Source organism: Dasypus novemcinctus, chromosome 7 (genome assembly GCF_030445035.2).
Source record: "Dasypus novemcinctus isolate mDasNov1 chromosome 7, mDasNov1.1.hap2, whole genome shotgun sequence".
Lineage (NCBI taxonomy): Eukaryota > Metazoa > Chordata > Mammalia > Cingulata > Dasypodidae > Dasypus > Dasypus novemcinctus.
The window spans coordinates 91,875,261-91,891,152 of record NC_080679.1 but is presented as its reverse complement, the minus strand read 5'-3'; the positions used below and the strand labels follow the sequence as shown (position 1 = coordinate 91,891,152).

Sequence of the window (15,892 nt, the reverse complement as noted above, 5' to 3'; positions counted from 1 at the left end):
AGTTGAAAGGACAATCTTTGGGTTGTCCTTGTACCAGCTGGGCCCTGAATGTTAATGAAGTTGCAACATCTACTCTCGAGTTCATTGGATACACCCAGGACAACTAACAAGGAGATGATGATAGACAATGACCATCCCAAGAAACAGAGAAAGTCTACAACTACAAGCAAGAGAGTCCCATCCATATGCCTATGGAATTGAAGCCCCTTCTCAGTTAGTGGTGGAGTGGGTATCACCATCCCAGAATCCTCAAGACTGGTGAATGAACTATGGCCTAAAGTAGACGTACTGGTATTGTACTATAGACTTACTGTGATTCTAGCAGTAGAAGAAATTATATAATTGATGTGGAGAGGCAGTGGCCACTGGAGGTGCTGAGGGCAGGGAGAAGGAAAAACAGGTGTAATATGGGGGCATTTTTGGGACTTGGGAATTGTCCTGAATGACATTGCAACAACAGATACAGGCCATTATAATATCTTGCCATAACGTACAAAATTGTATGGATGAATGTGTAAACTACAATGTAAACTATAATCCATGCTTAGTGGCAATGTTCCAAAATGTGTTCATTAATTGTGACGAATGTACCACACTAAAGAAGAATGTTGTTAATGTGGGAAAATGTGGGAGGTGTAGGCAGAGAGGCATATGGGAATCCCTTCCATTTTTATATAATATTTATGTAATCTAAGTATCTTTTAAAATAAAATATTTTTTTAAAAAATGAATGTTTGAAATCTTGCTAATTTCCAGGAACTATCCTAAGTCCTTTAGATGTTTTAACTAATGATGCTTCAAAACCAATGACTAAAGAAGGAATCATATTGTTCCTGTTTTACAGATGAAGAAACTGAGGCACATAGAGTGTCTTGATCCTCCCCAAGGTCACACAGGTACTAAGTGGCAGATCTGGGGATCAAACCCAGGTTTGGGATTCCAATGTCCACATTCTGCACCACTATAATTCTACTCCTTCTAAGAATAGTTTAAGCTTCCTGAATGTTTCATTATCTCATCTGTGAATAAAAGAGAAAAAGCATGTTTTCTCATTTAAACATAATTTTAATCCTGTGAACATTTTATAAATCTCCAAGCATTTTTTTTAAATGAGATTGATGTCATGCAAATAAAAAGTGGTTTAGGGAAGCAGACTTTGCCCAATGGATAGGGCGTCCATCTAACACATGGGAGGTCCGCGGTTCAAACCCCAGGTGTCCTTGACCCGTGTGCAGCTGACCCATGTGTAGTGCTGATGCGCGCAAGGAGTGCCATGCCATGCAGGTGTGTCCCCCATATAGGGGAGCCCCATGCGCAAGGAGTGCACCCCATAAGGAGAGCTGCCCAGTGCGAAAGAAAGTGCAGCCTGCCCAGGAATGGTGCCATGCACACGGAGAGCTGACACAACAAGATGACGCAACAAAAAGAAACACAGATTCCCGGTGCTGCTGATAAGGATAGAAGCGGTCACAGATGAACACGCAGTGAATGGACACAGAGAGCAGACCGGCGGGGGGGGAGGGGGGGGAGGGAAATAAATTTTTAAAAAAGTTAATCTTTAAAAAAAAAAAAGTGGTTTAATGATGACAGCTCTTCTGTTGAAAGCTTACTGAGAACTTCACATGAATTCATCAAAGCCTTGCAGCCCCACTGGTCAGTTTTACTATTGTTTTCATTGTACAGATGAGGAAAGGGTGACCAAGGAACTTTCCTAAGATCCAGCTCTCAGGAAATTGCTAAACTAAGACTTAACCCAAGTCTGTCTCACTTGAAAGTGCAAACGCTAAACCATTTTCTACCAGCACTTAACTTGTCTCCCTTGATACAACAATTTCTTCAGACTGCGTTTTAAAGGTTTCATCCTCCCAACATCTTCCTTTTGTTATGAATCTTTTAACTGCTGGGATCAGTAGAGGGGTAGGAAGCCTATCTTTGATCACTTCCCCCCTCCACTTCACTCTCCCAACATCCATCCCAGAAAGAAGAGAACAAATAGAGCCTTAGAAACAGAAGACCTCAAGTCCTGGCCTTGGCAAATCACTTAACTTTTCAGCATTCAGTTTCTTGTATAAAATAAGATAAAGCTCCATGCAAATTCAGATAAGATCAATTTCAAATGCTTTACAAAACGTCATGTGAATCAGAATTATTGGAAGAAATTGTCACCCCCACCCAAGCAGCAATTACACTATAAAATCTCCATTCTACGTGGGATGCTCTACTTTTGCCACTGAAAGGAAATCACCAAAAGTTAGTCTCTCTTTCTCCATTTATTCAGAAGTTTTTATTTAGCACATACTACTATTTACAAAATAGAATCAATACATGGTGACTCTTTGGAAGCTGGGATGGAGAAGTAATCCAGGATGACTCCCAGGCTCTTGGCTGGAGGCAACAGTGTGGTGAATGGAAATGCAAACACACATAAGGAGGAACAGTTTGGAGGCAGGAACGCACGCCAGTTTTCGTATGTTTGTGGCTACACCTCTAACTGACCTCCATGACTCCAGACTCTCTCCCGTGCATAAACTTGTGAAACTTGCAAAAACCACTCCTGTGCTTAGACTGCCTTTACCATTTATTTCTAAGCACATTAAATCGACATTCCTTGGCCTGACTTTAAAGATCTCCAAGGCCTACCCACTCCAACTCTTAACAGCTTACTTCTTACCATGGAACTCCTCAATATTCCCCGCCTCTACTCTGGTCATCTAGCTGACCTCTTCCCTGTTCCATGCATCCACCATGCTCATTTCCATGTTGGCCTCTGTTGCCCAGTCGCTGCAATGGCTTTCCTTCTAGTCAAAAGATATTCTCTTAAATAGTTACAAAAGAGTCAATGCTGCTGCTTAGGGGAAAAAGTCACAGCTTATATGCAGAGCACCAAAGAAAGGCAGACAGAATATTTCCAAAGTCTTAAAAAGTGAGTCTTACCTCTAACTGAACACCTTCGGGCTATTTCCCAGTAAACCAAACCAAGAGAATAGATGTCAGCACGTTTGAAGGACTCAAAGATATTCATATTCATTGTATCATCAAGCATTTCAGGAGCCATATACCTTTTTAAAAAATGTACATTTCAGATTCTGAGTGGATTCTAGTACTTCAGTAAAATGCAATTTTATTAAAACCTGATAAAAAATTATAAATTAAGATAGCTTACATCTATTTTACAGGTACATTTTATCCTATTATAATAGAATAAAATTAAATAATATCATTATTAATTCACACATCAATTAGAAACTATTTTAAACAGAACTAGAGGTCATGCTACTCTGTGTTAAAGCAGGTGTACCAGTAGCCAAATACTTGGAAAGTACAATCCAGAGGGAAAATCAGTAGCAAAGCACTCAGTGGGCAGGTAGAACTCAGTCTCCACACTGCCATGGAAAGTTTCTTGAGGGCAGAGAGTGCATTTCCCAAGACTCCACTGCTGCTCAGCCCACAGGAGGCAGTATTCTACAAATACTAGCTCTGATTGAAGGACTTTATTATTCATTGGTGCCAAGAAAATTACAGCATTGTTTGCACAGGGCTTAATGGGAAAAATCTATAGTCCATGGGGCCTGGCTGTGCTCAGTTGTCCAAGGGAGATTTTGAGGATTTCCTAGAATACTGAAGTGAGGATGGAATGGCCTCCCAAGCCTCTTAAAAAGTTTTAGAACTTCTGAGGGAATCCGTCATCCCAGGCCTCCCTGAGGTCCCTCAAGCAGGACAAACAGATGTGCTGGTAAGGCTTTCTTTTTAACAGGGAAAAGAAGCAAGATCCTTTAGGGCTTCCCAGTCTGAATAAACTGCCCTGGATTGTTTCTGGGATCTCATTAATGTCTCCCAGGGAAGTGAACTACTCACAGGGACTGCCCTGCCATCTTAAATAAGGCTCCTCAGACGCCAGCTACACCAGCTTAGAAATTCTCTACTTAAAAGGGCTTTTAATAATTCCAGGGAAATGTTTTGGATGTATCTGATTTCAAGGTCAAGAACCCTGGGATTATACCAAGAATAGCACAGAGCTTGGGCCTCAAACAGAAGGAAATGGGGTCAGCAGCCCCACAGGCTGGCTCTAACAAGAGAACCAGCAGAAATCCCATTACCAATGGGCCTGCCCTGATATATATGTGGTATGCTCTGTTTATATCATGCTTGCTTTTAACTTTAAGAGATTCTGTTCCTTAACAGTGGTGGGAAGTAAAAAAAAAAAGTGGGAAGTGTGTCTAAACTCATATCATCTTAATACATATCAATCTTAGAGACTTATGGATAAGTAAAAATTTAAGTGAGTACATAAATTGTTATATAATATTTTAAAATATTAAATATTTAAGCAATAGCACATACATGTATTTATTATATAGAATTCCCAAACTATCTATCCCACTATATTGATTCTGTGTCTGTTGTTCAGAACCTGAAGAGAGAATTAGGTCTATGTTTTAATAGCCTGAGTTTTAGCTCAATGGTGAGGTTTAAAGGTTTTGGTAAGGAGCGACACACTGCTGACATGTGTTTTCCTATCCGTAGGGAAATGCACTCTCAGAACGTGGCAATGTAAAAGTAATACATCACTATTTCTTCCATCTTCCTCTCCACTGGATTCCCCACCCAAGTGGCTACTGTCCATAGAGCCAAAATGCCATCTCTTCATTGTGCCCACTGACTTCCTAGAGACCCATGGAAGACTTCTTGCTTTCTTGGGCTTGACGACTTACCATTTGAAACCAAGTCCCCTCGACACATAGCCCAGGCAGTCATAAGCCTTAGTGTGCTACGTAAGTAAATCATCTTACCTCTTAGTTCCTACTTTAGGATTCTGAGGTATGTCGATTGTGTTCAGTACTGAATCATGCTTCACAGCCAACCCTAAGTCTGCTATGGCACAAGTTTCACATTTTTTCACTAAGATATTCTTTGATTTTATGTCACGATGAGCAATAGCAGGTTTACCTATGAAGTGCAGGAAAAACATATTCATATTTTTTGTTATTTATAATTGAGTCTCCCCAAGAGAAATCATTTTGAAGATAACTCAAGCATTAAATCCTCAGAGAGGTCTTCCCTGACCATCTATTCTGCACACCAAGTCATTCACAATTACAGTACCCCATTGTTCATTCTTCATAGGTCCTTTTACCATTTAAACTATCTGGTTTATTCATGTGTGTGTTTACCATCTATATCCTGCAACTAGACTAGAAGCTGAATGAGGGCAGTGACTCTGTCTTGTTCATCACCATGATGCCAATGTTTGGAGCACTACCTTGCATTTGGCAGGCACTAATAAACATTTGTCGAATGAATGCAAACTTAATTTGCATTACCATATCCACATAAGAACATAGCAAATATTCCCTTACAAAACAAAATTTCAAACCTACTCCCTAGACCAACCATCTTTAAATGTGACCCAATGACCCCTGGGTTATTTGAATCCTTTTTTTCTAACTACATGCCTGTATATATAGGCCAGCTGATTTTCATACACTAAAACCAAAACAATGTATTGGAAGAAATTGAATGAAGAAAAAAAAAATGAAAATCCAGACACTAAAAAGATTTGCAAAAATGTAAAACAAAACCATTATTTTTTGCAAATTAGTGTTTTGCATTAGAAAAGGATTTAAACAACCATGTCAATACTAATTGGGTTTTTAAAAATAAATTAATAAATATATTTAAATTTCTCAGTTATAATTTCTAATCTGGTAAATATGGACAGACATAACACACATACAGAAAAACTTTGGGGGCTCCTCTATTTTTTTTAAAGTAGTTTTATTGAGATATATTCACATACTATACAATCCATCCAAAGTGTACAATCAATGGCTTTTAGTATAATCATAGTTTTGCATTTACCAACAAAATCAATTTCAGAACATTTTCATTACTCCAAAAAGAAAATCCCAATAACCCTTACCAGTCACCTCTCAATTCCTCTATCCTTCCCCAGCCCTATTTAACCACAAATATATTTGTGTCCCTATAGATTTATTTATATTCACTTTTTATACAAATAGAATCATAGGATATGTAGTACTCTATGTCTTGTTGCTTTCACTTAACATAATATTTTTTATCATTAGCAAATGATTTTTTTTAATTAGAAAATTTATAGGTTTACAGAGAAGTCGTGTGAAAAATACATTCCCAGATACTTCCCTATTGTTGACATTTTACATTAGTGTGGTACTTTTGTTACAACTGATGAAAAAATATTAAAATATTACTCTTAACTAAAGACGATAGTTTACATCATGTGTATTTTCCCTATATACCTCCCTATTATTAACACCTCATAATAGTCTTGTACATTTGTTATAATTTATGAAAGAACATTCTTGTACTACTAACCACAACAAAGTTCACTGTGTTATACAGTCCCACATTTTGACTTCTTTCTTTCATTCTAATAACATATATGGTCCAAAACTTCCCCCTTTCAACAACATTCACAAACATAATTGGGCACTGTTAATTACACTCACAGTAATATTCTACCATCACACTATCCGTTTCCAAACATGTACAATCGACTTAAATAGAAATTCTGGACAAATTAAGCATCAGCTCCCTAATCTCTACCCCCATTCTATCACCTGGCAACCTATATTCTAAATTTGAACTCTGAGTTTGCTTATTATAATCAGTTCCTATCAGTGAGATCATACAATAGTTGTCTTTTTGCATCTGGCTTATTTCACTCACCATAATGTCCTCAAAGTTCATCTGTGTTGTCACATGCATCAGGACTTTATTCTTTTTACAGCTGAATAATATTCTATCATACATATATATCGCATTTTATTTATCCATTCATTGATTGATGGACAATTGGGTTGCTTCCATCTTTTGGCAACTGTGAATAATGCCACTATGAAAATCAGTGTGCAAATGTCTGTTTGTGTCCCTGCTTTCAGTTCTTCTGGGCATATACCTAGTAGTGGGATTGTGGGATGATATGGCAATCTGATCCTTTTAAGGATCTCCAAACTTTCTTCCACAGTGGTTGCTCCATTTCACATTCCCACCAGCAGTGAATGAGTGTTCCTATTTCTCCACATCCTCTCCAACACTTGCAGTTTTGGGTTTTTGTTTTTTTAATAGTGGCCATTCTAGTAAGTATGAAACGAAATCTCTCAGTTTTGCTTTCCATTTTCCTAATACCAGAGATGTTGAGCATCTTTTCATGTGCTTTTCAGCCCATTGTATTTCCTCTTTGGAAAAATGTCTCCATTTGGACAAACGTCTATTCAAGTCTTTGCTCATTTTTTAAATTGGATTACTTGTCTTTTTATTATTAAGTTGTAGGATTTCTTTTTATATTCTAGATATTAAATCCTCACTGGTTATGTGGTTTCTAATTATTTTCTTCCATGGAGTAGGTAACCTTTTTAATTTCATGACAAAGTCATTTGAAGCATAAATGTTTTAATTTTCAGAACTTCCAATTATCTATTTTTTCTTTTATTGCTTGTGCTTTGTGTGTAAAGTTTAATAAACCATCACCTACCACAAGATCTTGAAGATACTTCCCTACATTTTCTTCTAGAAGTTTTATGATCCTGGTTCTTATATTTAGGTTTTTGATCCATTTTGATTTTTTGTGTATAAAGTATGAGACAGGAATATTCTTTCATTCTTTTAAATATGGATATATAGTTCTCCCAGCACTGTTTCTTGAAGAGACTATTTTATCTCAGTTAAATGGACTTAGCAAGCTTTCAAATATCAATTGACCATAGATGTGAGGGTATATTTCTGAGCTCTCAATTTGAGTCCATTGTTCGGCACAGCTCTTTATGCCAGTACCATGCTGTTTTGACCCTTGTAGCTTTGTAATATGCTTTAAAGTCAGGAAGTGTGAGTCCTCCAACTTCGTTTTTATTTTTCAAGATGCTTTTGGCTATTTGGGGCCCCTTACCCTACCAAATAAATTTAATGATTGACTTTTCCATTTCTTCAATGTAAGCCATTAGAATTTTGATTGGGATTGATTGCATTGAATCTGTAAACCATTTTGGGTAGAACTGACACCTTAAAGATATTTAGTCTTCCAATTCATGCACACAGAATGTCCTTCCATTTATTTAGGTCTTCTTTGATTTCCTTTAGCAATGTTCTGCATTTTTCTGTGTACAAGTCCTTTACATCCTTGGTCAAATTTATTTATTTAGTTCCTATTGTAAATGGAATTTTTTCCTTGAATACCTCCTCAACTTTCTCAATACTGATATATAGAATCAGTACTGAGAGTACCCGAGGAATTGGTCTATATATAGAATCATGTTATCAGCAAATAGTGGAAGTTTTACTTCTTCCTTTCCCATTTGGATTCCTTTTATTTCTTTTTCTTGCCTAACAGTTCTAACTAGAACTTCTAGCACAATGTTGAATATCACTGGACATCCTTGTCTAGAGGGAAAGCTTTCAGCCTTTCACTTTTTTTTTAGGCTGGGAAGGAAAAGACACTTTATTGCCAGTGGAGGACAGGAGAGCCAATCTGCCTCCCATCAAGGAGTTTTTCTACAGCTTTTATACAAGTTTAAAACAAAGAGAAGGAACTGAGGTGGCACAATTGACAGGGAACCTTATCCCAGTGAATCCTAGAGGAGAAAGATGAGAAGACCAAAAAATGAACAAACAAAAAACTTATAAAAGGGAAGCTGATATGGCTCAGAGGTTGAGTGTTGGCTTCTCACATAGGAGATTCCAGGTTCAATCCCCAGCCCCAGTACCTCAAAAATATATATATAAAATAAAGAGAATTAATTATAAATATGTTCTAAAACAAAGAAAATTAATCATAGACTCAACATTTCTTTGAAGGCATTGAGGAGTATTTTTAGTTTTCTTCTCTGGTTAACATGTAAAATACATATTGTACCTGGTGCCTCCAAGTTCTGTGGAAAGTAAAGTAAAAGGTCTAGTTAATTTTACACTCTACAGGGTTATGTGCTTTTCTATAGAAATGTTATGCCTATTCTAAGGTGCTTGCTAGGTTACAAGTGCATTGTGTTCTGCTCATGCTACAAATCCCTCCTGATTATATTTGAGCTACAAGGGTATCACACGTAAGTGCGCACACACGCACACACACTCCACAGTCACACACAGGCATATTCAATTGCTCCCAAGGATGACTGTTTATGACCAATCCTTAGAAACTGGGAGAGGAGTAAACAAGCAAATTGGAAAGTCATAACTCCCAACTCTGCCCCAATGGAGTGTATGCAGTCTGTCAGTAAAGTAGAAAAAATCCACTTTGTGGCTACCAGATGTTAAATGAAAAAGAGCTGGGCATTTAATGGGATAGGTAGCATGTTTCAACTTCTGATCTGCTTAGGTATAAAAGGACTCCAGGGAGTATGGGTCCAGTGTAGCTTCTGATATCCTGATGACTTGTGGGTTGGCATGCAAAATGTGTGGCATGAGAAGGCAATGCAAGGTGCTTTTCATGAGAGAGTGAAACTTTCCCTGCCTGGTCTAGGTCAGTATGGAGAGACAAACACTCGACCCCTCTATGCCTGGGAATACTGATACCAATTTGGAGGAATAAGGAGCACAGAAGGGATTTCAGGTTGCCTCCACATGGATTTGGGACATATTTACAGCCAGAAGTGTAAACTGGCTGACAGGAAATTTTGGATTTATGCAAAGCTGGTGATCTATTTTGGATACCCTACAATGAAAAATATACATAAAATATATCCCTTCAATGCAGCATTCCCTTGACAAGTTATAGAAATATCACTGCCAAACTCGGCAACCATTAATACATTGTATTTACCACTGTAACAGTAATTTTGATAATTTCCCAAATGGCCTTGTAACCTGCCCTCTCCCTTTCTCTACCTTCTCTGTACACCAGAGACCACCAATCCATCTTGATTAGATGTTGCAGCTCTGCCCAGCACAGGAGACAATGTGAAGACAGAGGGAAAAATCTGATTGAGTTCAGGGCCTAGGGATTAGAAATTGAAGGACTGGGCTGATGCACTATTGAAAGGAAATATTAGGGAAGGAAGATACTTTTTTAAATTCCTTAAGATGTTTCCCCATATGTTCAAGTGTTCATGGGGCATTCACTTGGTGGGTGAAGACCCACACAATAACAGAAAGAATATTGAATTCCTATCATGGGGAGTTCTGCTAAATTCTCTAATGGAATGGCAAGAATCCCCCAAGTACATGGGCAATGTCTAGTGAAGAAAGACAGACCATTACATGAAGCCCTTGATATTGATAATTGTACTTATGAACCTTTTCTTGTGAAATTGAAACTTAGCCTAGTATTATATATTGCCTAAGAGTTACCTCTGGAAAGCCTCCTTGTTGTTCAAATGTGACCTCTCTCTAAGCTAAACTCAGCTTATAAACATACTATATTCCCCCTGACATGGGACATGATTCCCAGGGATGAGCCTCCCTGGCACTGAGGGATTATTGCCAAGCACCGACTAGCAATGCATCTGGAAATAGACCTTTACCCAAAGGGGGAAATATTAAATTCAAATGAGTTTTTATGGCTAAGAGATTTCAAAGTGAGCCAGGAAGTCATTCCAGTGGTTACCCTTATGCATGTCTCAGCAGAATCTCATTGACTGCCACAGTCAACAGAGCCTCAAACAGCAGGGCTCCTAAGGACTCTAGAGACATCTAGACACTATAAGCAGGGCAGACAAGCTCAGGAATTCAGCACCCTGTCAGAGGGACTTACTTTGGAATTTATGCTCCCCAGTGTAATAGAGTTAGACTAATTTATACTTTCCGTAGGCATGGCTCTTCCACCACTTTTATTTGAGCTTATAATTAGCATTACACTTGTTAAATATATGTCCTGGAAACTTAAATCTTTGGACTGTTCATGTGCTGGCTGGGCCCTGAATCTCAGCAGAGTTGCAACACCTACTTTCCAATTCATTGGACTCAATCAGGACAACTAACAAGAACATGATGATGTACAATGCCCACCCAAGAAATAGTGTCTGTAACTGCAAGCAAGATAATTCCATCAATCTGTCCCATGGGATCTAAGTCCTCTATCAATTAGAAACAGAGTGATCACATTCCCAAATCCTCAAGACTGGGGAATGAACAATGGACTAAAGTTAGACATTATATTCTATTACATACTTATTATTATTCTAGTAGTGGAAGAACTTGTAGCACTGCGATAAAGGCTGTGGTCACCAGAGGTTCTGAGGGGAGAGGGAAAAATAGGTATAACATGTGGGCATTTTGGGGACATTGGAATTATCCTGCATGACATTGCAATGACAGATACAGACAATTATACATTTGTCATAACCTTCAAAATTGTGTGGGGCAGAAAATAAACTATAGTCCATGGTTAGTAGCAATGCTTCAGTATGTGTTCACCAATTGTAACAAATGTACCACATTAATGACGTTGATGTGGGAAAGTGTGGGAAGAGGAAAGGGTGGGAAATATGGGAATTCCCTACTTTTTAATGTAACATTTATGTAACCTAAAGCTTCTAAAAATATAAATTTTTAAAAAGATATTTCTCCCAGAGTTTAAATACAATAGGAAACTAGCTTCCAAAATGGACAATTGTGCCACTTCAAATCCCTATCTCCATCATCTTTCTCTGACTGATTCACTAGACTAATTTTTTCTTCCTATTCTGGGGTTCTACTAGGTGTAGTTCTAAAGGAAATGCTGCTGAAATCCCAAGATTTTTAGCCTTTGTAATAACAATTCAATCTGATGGATCCAATTTTTGGGGTACTCTTAGTTGTGAGGGAATAGTGTCCATACTATGGTAGGAATTGCCTTTTACAATTCCTATTATAAAAGCTTGTTATTAACCTTGCTTTGGCTGCTAAGAAAAATTAAATTGAGAGAAATGGAGTAGTCTGTCAAAGATAGAGTTGATGATGTACTGGAGAGGGAAACTAAGGTTCCAAGGGAAGAGAAAGAGGGAGACTGAGAAGATGTTCTGATGAAATTTGGGCCCATTTAGGATTCTCAAGTTCCTTCTGACTTCATCTGAGTTCAAGAGATCATGCTTCAATGCACATGGCAATCTCTCCTGGTTTCTCTTTTTTCTTATGGATATGTTGATCAACTTCTCACTGCTCCCTCTAGCTTTCTCTCTCTGTGGCCTTCCCTACAAGGCTTTCAACCCATACTGATTCAGTTGAACCACACCTAAACTGCAGCAACCTCATCCAAATAGCCTACATAAGAGTTCACTCCCCAGGAATAGATTAAGTTTAAGAGCCAGACGCTTTTCAATTCTGTTATATACATGATGTTTGATGGTCACAACACTTCTGATAGACAAGTTCCCTCTACTTTTACAGAGGAGGTTTGGAGCCATGTACTCCAGAAAAAACATCTCAGTTGTCTAATTTGTTGGCATACAATTGTTCATGGCATCCTTTTATTATCATTTCTATTTCTGTGGGGTCAGAAGTAATGGTCTTCCACTCATTTATGATTTTATTTATTTTCATTCTCTCTTTTTTTTTTTATCAGTCTAGCTATGGGTTTGTCAATTTTATTGATCTTCTCAAAGAGCCACTTTTTGGTTTTGGTAATTCTCTCTATTGTTTTTTACTCTCAATTTCATTTATTTCTGTTCTAATCTTTTTCCTTTTTTTCCCTCTGCTTGCTTTGGGTTTACCTTGCCGTTGTTTTTCTAGTTCTTTCTTGTGTGCAGTTAGGTCTTTGATGCTAGATCTTTCTTCTTCTTTAATGTAGGCATTTAGGGCTATAAATTTTCCTCTGAGCACTGCCTTCACTATATCCTGTGAGTTTTGAAATGTTGTGTTCCAATTTTCATTCATCTTGTGATATTTACTGATTTCTCTTGCAAGTTCATCTTTGATTTACTGATTAAGAGTGTTATTTACCTTATGGATATGTGGATTTTCTAGTTCTTTGACTGTGTTTTATTTTCTGCTTCATTCCATTATGATCTAAGATGCTTTGTATGATTTCAATCATTGTAAATTTATGGAGACTTGCTTTGTGACTCAACGTGTGGTGTATCTTGGAGAGTGATCTATGAACAATGTATAATCTGCTGTCTTCAGGTGCAATGTTCTGTATATGTCTGTTATATCTTTCTATTGATAATAGTGGCATATTGAAGTTTTCAACTCTTATTATTTTCAACTATTATTGCAGAGTCATCTATTTCGCCCTTCAGTTTTGCCAGAGTTTGCCTCATGTATTTTGGACAAGGTGGTTATTTTTGTTTGATTGTTATTTTTTCTTGATTGATTGCCCCTTTTATTAATATATAGTATCCTTCTTTGTCTCTTACAACAGTTTTGCATTTAAAGTTTATTTTATCCAATATCTGTATAGCCACCCCAGCTCTTTATTGGTTACTGTTGGCAAGGAATTTCTTTTTCCAACCTTTCACTTTCAACCTATTTGTGTCTTTATGTCTAAGATAAGTCTCTTGTAGACAACATATAGTTGGATGATACTTTTTTATCCATTCTGACAATCTGTGATTTTGATTGGGGAATTTAATCCATTAATATTCAATGATATTACTGTAAAGGTAGTACCTATTTAAAATATTTCATCCTTTGGTTTTCATATGTCATATCATGGTTTTTGCCTCTCTTTTTACCCTTTTAGTTATCCTTACTGATAATATACATTTCTACACTCTACTCCAAGCTCTTCTCTCCTGTCTTTTCTTTTTTCCCTGCAGAATTCTCTTTAGTATTTCTTGTAGGGCATATCTCTTGTTGATGAACTCTCTCAGTTTCTGTTTATATGTGAGTACTTTTAACTCTGCCTCATTTTTGTAAGACAGTTTTGCCAGGTAAAGTATTTTGCAGTCTTTCTCCTTTAATACCTTAAATATATCATACTACTGCCTTCTCACTTCTAGGTTTCTGCTGAGAAAGCAGCACTTAGTCTTACTGTGGTTCCCTTGTATGTGAAGAGTCGTTTTCAAGATTCTCTCTTTATCTTTGGCATTTGACATTCTAATTAATGTGTGTCTCAGAGCAGGTCTATTAGGATTTGTTTTGTTTTTTGTGCTTCTTATTCTGTATGATGTGCTTCTTAGACATGTATATTTGTGTCTTCCATAAGAGTTGGGAAAGTTTAGGCCATTAATTCCTCAAATATTCTTTCTGCCCCTTTCCCCTTCTCTTCTTCTTCTGGGACACCCATGACACATATGTTTGTGTGCTTCTGGCTGTCATTCAAACCCCTGAGAACCTGCTCAATTTTGTTTTATTCTTTGCTCTGTCTGTTCTTCTGTATATAAGATTTTGGTTGTCCTCTCTTCTAGTTCACTGATTTTTTTCTTCTGTCTGTTCTTATCTAATATATACCTCTAGTGTATTTTTAATCACTTATATTGTGCCTTTCATTCACATAGGTTATGTTATATTTCTTTTATACTTTATATATAATTCTTCATGCCCACCCAGTGTCTTCATAACATCCTTTATCTATTTAGCCATATTTTCCTTCATCTCCTTGAATTGGTTTAGGAAATTTGTTTAAACATCATCAATAAGTTGTTTCAAATTATGTGTGCCCTCTGAAGTTTTATTTTGTTCCTTTCACTTCCTTTTCTTAGTATGGCTTGTAATTTTTTGCAGATCTAGGCATCTGATTATCTTGATTAGTTTACTCTGAAAGTACATTTCTGCCTGTACAGTGCTCCCCTGGACTCCAGAGTCCCAGAACAGTTGTATCAGATAGTCCTTACCTGTCCACTAGCTGTTTTGGAAGAGGAGTGTGTCCTGGAGCTCCCTACTTGCTATCTTCCCAGAAGTGCCCATTCAATAATTTTTGAGAGTCTAAAGTGATCATAAGTCGAAATTTGATAATTATTGCCCACCTATAATAATAAGTTTCTACAGCCAACTCTGTATTAACCTCAATAAATAGAAAAATCAGTGGGTTTTATTTGGCTTTCACATACAAGATAATTTTATGTACATATTTCCAAGATCACATTACCGTTTCCAATGATTCTTCTAATTATCCAAGGTAAACACTTAAATTATTTGTGTTTTCTGAATATAGAGCATTTGCCACCAAAGCAAGATCTGACAGCATATTCGGTGTCAAAGACGAAGCCACTAAGAATACAATTGTTATTACTGATAACATTCAAAATAACTAGATATACATGAGAGATGACTATATCGTGATAAAATCTTTAGTTTTATTAAGTATCTTTAATGTTTCTTTACACTGATAATTGTTTGTAATAAACTAAAATAAAATTAAACACTAAAAGACAACTTAGTGTATTTATACAAATATTCGATGAGAAAACAACTAGAAAGGAAATACATACCTTGTGTTCCAACAATCTCCATGTGAAGGTGGGCCAGACCACTAGCTATTGAAAGTGCCAATTTGGTCATTCCAGTCACTGTCACAATGTTTCTATTCAAATAGTCATATAAGGAGCCCTGTTCATGATACTCAGATACAAGCCAAAGTTGAGTCCAAGTTCCATTATCTAAAAGGAAAAAACAATAACTTTATTGTTTTACCATATGTCTGAGAAAGAAGTCAAAAGCTTTTAACAAATGTCAGAGTTTAAAATTAATCTATATTGTTAATAAAGTTAATTCCTTCCGTGATAATGCTGACAATCCAAATTAATAAAGTAAAAATTCTCAAAGAATTCCTGAAGATGATAATAAATTAGAACTTATCCTACAAGCATTTGTGAGAAATGAGTCTAACAAATGATCAAGTTCTTTCTTATCTTATATTATATTAGTTCCCATTGGTAATAATAACCACATTATAGGAGAAACCACTGAGAATGCATATAGGCCCAGTGCTGTGTTACAAATAGCACTGAGCTTTTAAAAAGATTGTACTAATAAAAACAAGAAATATAACAAATTTACAAAGCAA

At 36.9% G+C, this 15,892-nt stretch overlaps 1 protein-coding gene across 3 annotated transcripts in view; it reads right to left on the bottom strand.

Annotated features, from left to right (window-relative positions):
* Window positions 1–15,892, bottom strand: part of ACVR1C (activin A receptor type 1C) — a 136,664-nt gene that overhangs the window by 13,241 nt on the left and 107,531 nt on the right. For all 3 annotated transcript variants that reach the window (XM_058300894.1, XM_058300895.1, XM_071216428.1), the window contains exons 5-7: window positions 15,318–15,485; window positions 4,791–4,947; window positions 2,935–3,059 (exon numbers count right to left, since the gene is read on the bottom strand). In XM_058300894.1, coding sequence (XP_058156877.1) covers window positions 2,935–3,059; window positions 4,791–4,947; window positions 15,318–15,485 — 450 coding nt within the window. The remainder of the gene's footprint in view (window positions 1–2,934; window positions 3,060–4,790; window positions 4,948–15,317; window positions 15,486–15,892) is intronic.